Here is a 5,547-nt window from a genome sequence, read left to right as displayed (position 1 = left end):
TAAATGACTAGTGAGTCTATGATGTCCCAGTGAATATTAAAGTAAAAGTTATATTTTAATAATGTTTTAAAATTACTGCGCAAATAAGTTCCATGGAGCTCTACACAGACAGCTGCTGAGTGGTAAGTCTGCCTTTGGAAACAGGGATGTGAAGTAAACTGGGACTGTTGTCCCTGGAGGGCCATACCAGTAAGCTTATACAAGTTTAATTTAAGAAATTTGGGCAGAATTGGGTTCAGCTTAGTGGTGCAGCCCTCCACAGCAGTCCCAGGCTCTCATATGGCTCCTTGGAAACATTAATTCCCCACCCCCGTTCATCAGTCTAACTATTACAAACGTGAAGAGCTTATTTCTCCCTGCAACTGCATGGAACATTTAAATCAAGAATTCTCAAATAGCAAAAGATAAATATAAAAGAGTAAGTTTTTTGTGTATATGTGCAGTTACTGGGAAATCTAAAGTACTTAAAGATTTTTATCAGGAGACTAAATTCAGCATTTGCCAGTTTAAACTCACATATGCTGAAAACTGTTATTTTTAGAGACAGACTCTCAGCAGGGTTGAAGATATTTAAAGTAAAGACGTGATCAGTTCTTCACTTTGATAGCAGTAAATTGTTGACTGCATGAACACGCTATTGGAGCTGTAGCAATACTCCATTACCACGCTAAATGCTGAGAAAACAATCTCACCAGAAGATCTAGTTCTTCGTAACTGTTCTTCATCATCAGGGTTGCCCAGTCATGCAACGTGTTAATTTTCCACTTCCATCTGCTGAAAAAGCCGGTGTGATTTCCAATGTCAGAGCAGTTACTAATTTAACTGTGGAGTGACACTTTTTTTTTTTTAACTTATCTTCTTTTCTAAGTCTTGCGAATGAACTTTGAACCTTGTCTAACATGGCCAACAGCTTTCAAAAATGTGAAAAAGAACTCCAACAAAACCAAACAACAACTGAGCAAAACTCCATCTGCTGTTTTGGATTTATTGAAAGCTGCAGAAAAGCAAATAAATTCTGGGAGATTGTTTTCTCCACACTGCTGTTTCCTTGAATCAACATCAGTCAGGGTTTGAAAATAATTTGTTTTCCTTTTTTTTTAACTCTCTGAGCCACAGGACATAAAAAGTGCTATTTTCCGCACCTTAACACCGGCTGAGTCCCATAAAATCTAAAAAGACAAATAAGTAAGCTGTGCCTATGTTTGACCTGAAGTCTGAGGTCCTGCTGAAGAATATTTTAGGTTATTGTTCACCAAGATAAGTGTGCTGCTTTTGCTCCCCCCTTTTCTCCTTGTCTACTGAGTAACTTCTAATGCAAACAATACCCCATGTTTCCATAGCAACACAGGACAAGCGGCCTTGGAGCATGTGGCCGGTCTGGTTTGATCCTCAGGAGGCCAAAAGCTTAAATTTTCACTTGCTTTGCTTTACTTTGCTGTCATGACCTTCAGGCCTGGAAATGTAGTTGGTGTAATGTACACAGTGCTGCTGCAGGTCGAAACTAAACACCTTAACGGGTGAATGTAGGGTTCACTTACAGCAGTGGGAGGAGCTTGTGGTCTGCTGGTCATCCCCCAGGAAACACTTCATTTGGGGCATTTTGCTGAAGTTTTATACACCAGTTAGGACCTTTTACATGTTTATGGTGGAAAGGCTTCTTTTTGTTTGTTTCTTTCTTTAAGAAAAATAAAAATCAGGCATGAAGCTCTCTGGCATTCTGTACCATTGTCATGTAATTATTCTCAGCTTTTCTATTTAATATTATCCCTCCCGAGTTAGCACGCATGTGGGTATGATTAACTCTTTGGTCCCTGTGAGAGCTGAGGCTTCTGTCCGATATCAGTTTTATTTTGTTTGAGCAGCAGCCTGTTTCAATATGCACGTAGAGCCAAACCTGCTGTCATTTCTAAACACCTGGACTTTATAGCTCAAATACGATTTTGCAGGATTTGTGTCCATGCTCAAAACTCTCTGCAGTTGCAAATGCTTTGGATGATTTTTATAAATCATTTACATTTCAACTGGCTTTAAATCTAAGGAGGACAGGCAACATTATCTTAAGATTAGTCAGCAAACTAGCAAAAACACTTCTGAACAAAGAGAAAAAACTATTGCATAACTTACTCTACTAGCTACATTTTCCACAAAAGGTTCAGTAATAGCGCTTCCACCACCACATTATTTATTATATTTTATTAAGATGCCATGGTACACACCCTACAATGTTTCCTGTAACCCAAATATCATGTATACAGTGCATGTAGTGTTCTTTTCTTGTATATTGTTTTATTTACTTTTGCACCTTTGTAATCATAATTCTTAATTTTACTGGGGGACAAATGTGTGTGTGTCACCTCAACCCTGCCTCCAGATTTACAGTTATACTTAACAATACAAAAACCACATTAAATGTTCATAATGGCATCCTACATGTTCATTTGAAAGAGTCAATATTAGTATGTACATAAGCCTGCTAATTAATTTTAATATCTAATTACCAATTCAATTGTATTTAAATTTATACAGCAAAGCATTTTAGGCAAAATGAAGAGACAGGAACACCAAATTTGGCGCTATATAAATAAAACTGAATTGAATTGAACACTAATACAATACCTCCTTTTCCAAAAATCTGCTCAAACTGATTTCACTGATTAGTTTCTTTGAGCTATCGCTGGATGGATTGAGGCCTGCACACACGCTGAAAAAGGCCTCTAGTTTTGGTTTGGTAGATTTGGTTTCCTGGGAAGTTTGTTAACGTTTATCAGCCAGAGAAACATCCCTTCACTGTGAAGATCAATACTGCAATAACGAGTGTCCATTAGAAGCAAAACTTCCAGGGAAAAATGATTTTTAAAACCTCATTTTGGTGAGAGCTCTTTTCAGAAACACAAAAACTTGGTGGTGATGTGCTGCTCTCGCTCCTCGTGCATGCAGTAATTTGTCCTACAGCAGGATGCATGATGGTTTACAGTGTCTGGATGGTGACCACTGGTTGCACACTACTTATTATGAGGCCCAGTTAGATACTTTTAGTGCACTATTTAGGGTATAATGATACTTGGTGAATATCTGAAGATACACCCACGTTTGCTAACACCTTAGGCCAATTAACCAATTGACTAACATGTCTTTGGACTTTGGCAGAAATCTGGGGAACCTGGAAAAATCTCAGTACAGACCAGCAGGTTCACACCCAGATCACTGATGCAGTCAGGCGGCAGCACAAACCACCGTGCTACCCCTTTGTAAGAGTTCCTATGAGTCACATTTGCATCTCATTGCCTGTAGGCCTTTTTCACAACAGATTATTTGTCTTGTCAAAGCAGGAAAAGCACAGGTATGGATTTCACTACACCAACAATGACCCCAGCTTCATTAAGTGTTTCAGTAAACTGGTCCAGTGAGCCAGCATTCACAGTGCTGAGGCTCTCCTTAAGCAGAAGACAGGAGTCATTAATGTGATGAATTCACTTGTGGCTGCGTGCTGATAAATTAAAATGTTTGCTGTGAAAACACTGTGGAAGGAGTAGCCAACACACGCCTGCATGCTTTGGTTACAATAAAGCCCCCTTTGTCCTGTGAAGTGTTTAAAGATTAAAGTCTTTATCATACCGACAGAGTTTTTGTGGCAAAGCTGTGTCGTGATTTTTAAGATTCTTTTTCGGTTGTTCTGATTTTATCTGGGAATATGGACACAGAGCGTTAGGACATACACCACAGTGCTCTATAATCCACAATAATACCATTTGCTGGGTGAGTCTGTGTGTGATCCCAGTGCCTTTGGAGGCAAATGTAGACCTGAGGTAGGGGGTCGGTGTGTGGACAATGAATAGTTGCTGTAGCATCGTAATAAATAAAAAGCCTGCTATTATGACTTGTCCTGCCTATTATACTGAAGTATATTTTGCACTGTAGTGTTCTGCAGTCGCGTCCATCTGGCCACAAAAAGCGTGGGCGTCTGCAGGGCTTCGTGTTCACTAGCTGATTCGGACTCTCACATTCATGGAAGTGGAAACTCACACTAGCATGACAGTACGTTTCAGACTGGGGTTTTTTTTTCTTCTTTTTTTGGATATGATGTCACAGAGAGTGGGTTGCTCTTTCTGGCTGTGGATGCAGGAGACCCATTGTGCTGTTCCACCCTCCTCGAGAGGGGAGACGTTCAGAAAAAAATGTATTAAAGCTAAAACTGAGGGGCTGATCCAAGGCCCAAGCATGACTCATGCAAAGCTACTTTAATTCCAAGAATAAAGATGAGCTCATTAAGAGAAATTCAGCACCTTAACCAGCAGGATATTCGTTTTTCCATTAATTGGGAGTCTGTGAAAGTAGACGGTATCAAAAGTTGGAATAAATGAAGTCAGTGTGTATGGAAATGACTTAAGCAAAAAAAAAAAAAGTTCACTGCCCATAGCAACAGCCCCAACTTCCTGAATGTAAATTTTCAATGTAAATTTGAATCCACAGACTGTATATAAAAGATGGCTACAGGCATGGTGAGGTCACCCACTGGTTTTCCATTCTGCTTTTTCAAGCTTCTACATTAGCGCTTTGGTCTGGCTGTTAGTTGTCTTCATTATTATTAATATTATTATTATAGCCCCGGTTGTGTCCACTCGGTTGAAACGTGCTGGTCCTTAAATGCTACCATGTGGAAAAGCACGATAGAGCAAATACTTCCTCTGTTGTGCAGACTGAATTCTAAATAAAATTATTAAAATGTGCTATCAAAGCTAAAGCGGGTGATTTTTTTAATAACAGAAAATAATTTGTTTACAGTGAAGATTTACTAACGTGACATCTGCAGACTGGCTCTTGTTGACACTGTAGTTTGACAAGCAGGAATGAAAGTTCACATCCTGATTTAAACAATGGCCCCTATTATGCATGTCCGCCCACAGAAACAATATGCTGAAATGATGATATCACTACAGTACTGCTCGGCTTTGTTGTATTTCACCTGGAGCAAATATTTCAAACAGCTGACTGAGCTGCATCCAGAGACGTACTGTACGTGCACACTGTCGTGCATCACTGTGTACTGTTTATTACTGATCTGTGGCATTCTGTTGACACACAATCATGCATACTCCTCTGCTCTTGTTCCTGGAAACTGCCAAGTTAATCATAAACAAGGAAGTATAATTAGAGTCCAACTGGACATTACTGTGTGATACCTTTCTGACACTTTGGGAATATGCCTGGTGATTGACTAAAGCGTGCAGAAGGATATGTACTCACCCTTAAAGACAAAGTTGTAAGCCTCATCTGACCCCATGTTTTGTCCATTCAGTGTTGCCTCCTCCCAGTTTACAGCAGTCTGATCACAGGATATAAGATGACACTGAGCAGAGACCAAAATCAGCTTGACTTCAGGGAAGAAACTGGCAGCAAAAAAGGTTTTAACACGAGTGGCAGTCAACAGCTTTCCTGACCTTCACATCCTTCCCCTCCCGTGTGAGTTAAGAGAAGGCTGACTTGTTTAAACAGGACATGTGGAGCGTATCCAGGTCGTTCTCCTGCAGCAGGCGGGGCCTGAGTCAG

The 5,547-nt window shown here is 40.0% G+C and overlaps 1 protein-coding gene across 2 annotated transcripts in view; it reads right to left on the bottom strand.

Annotated features, from left to right (window-relative positions):
• The window catches only part of rab25b (RAB25, member RAS oncogene family b), a 12,720-nt gene extending 7,173 nt beyond the window's left edge, over nt 1-5,547 (bottom strand). The window contains exons 1-2 of one of the 2 annotated variants that reach the window (XM_005750944.1): nt 5,439-5,547; nt 5,245-5,347 (exon numbers count right to left, since the gene is read on the bottom strand). In XM_005750944.1, the coding sequence (XP_005751001.1) occupies nt 5,245-5,281 (37 nt within the window). In that variant the 5' untranslated portion in view covers nt 5,282-5,347; nt 5,439-5,547. The remainder of the gene's footprint in view (nt 1-5,244; nt 5,348-5,438) is intronic. The other variant, XM_005750945.1, reaches the window with a different exon arrangement.

The sequence above is a fragment of the Pundamilia nyererei genome, unplaced genomic scaffold (genome assembly GCF_000239375.1).
Source record: "Pundamilia nyererei isolate P.nyererei 1_Seehausen unplaced genomic scaffold, PunNye1.0 scaffold00294, whole genome shotgun sequence".
NCBI lineage: Eukaryota > Metazoa > Chordata > Actinopteri > Cichliformes > Cichlidae > Pundamilia > Pundamilia nyererei.
Note: the sequence above shows the minus strand (reverse complement) of the source record. Positions and strands in the feature narration are given on the sequence as shown.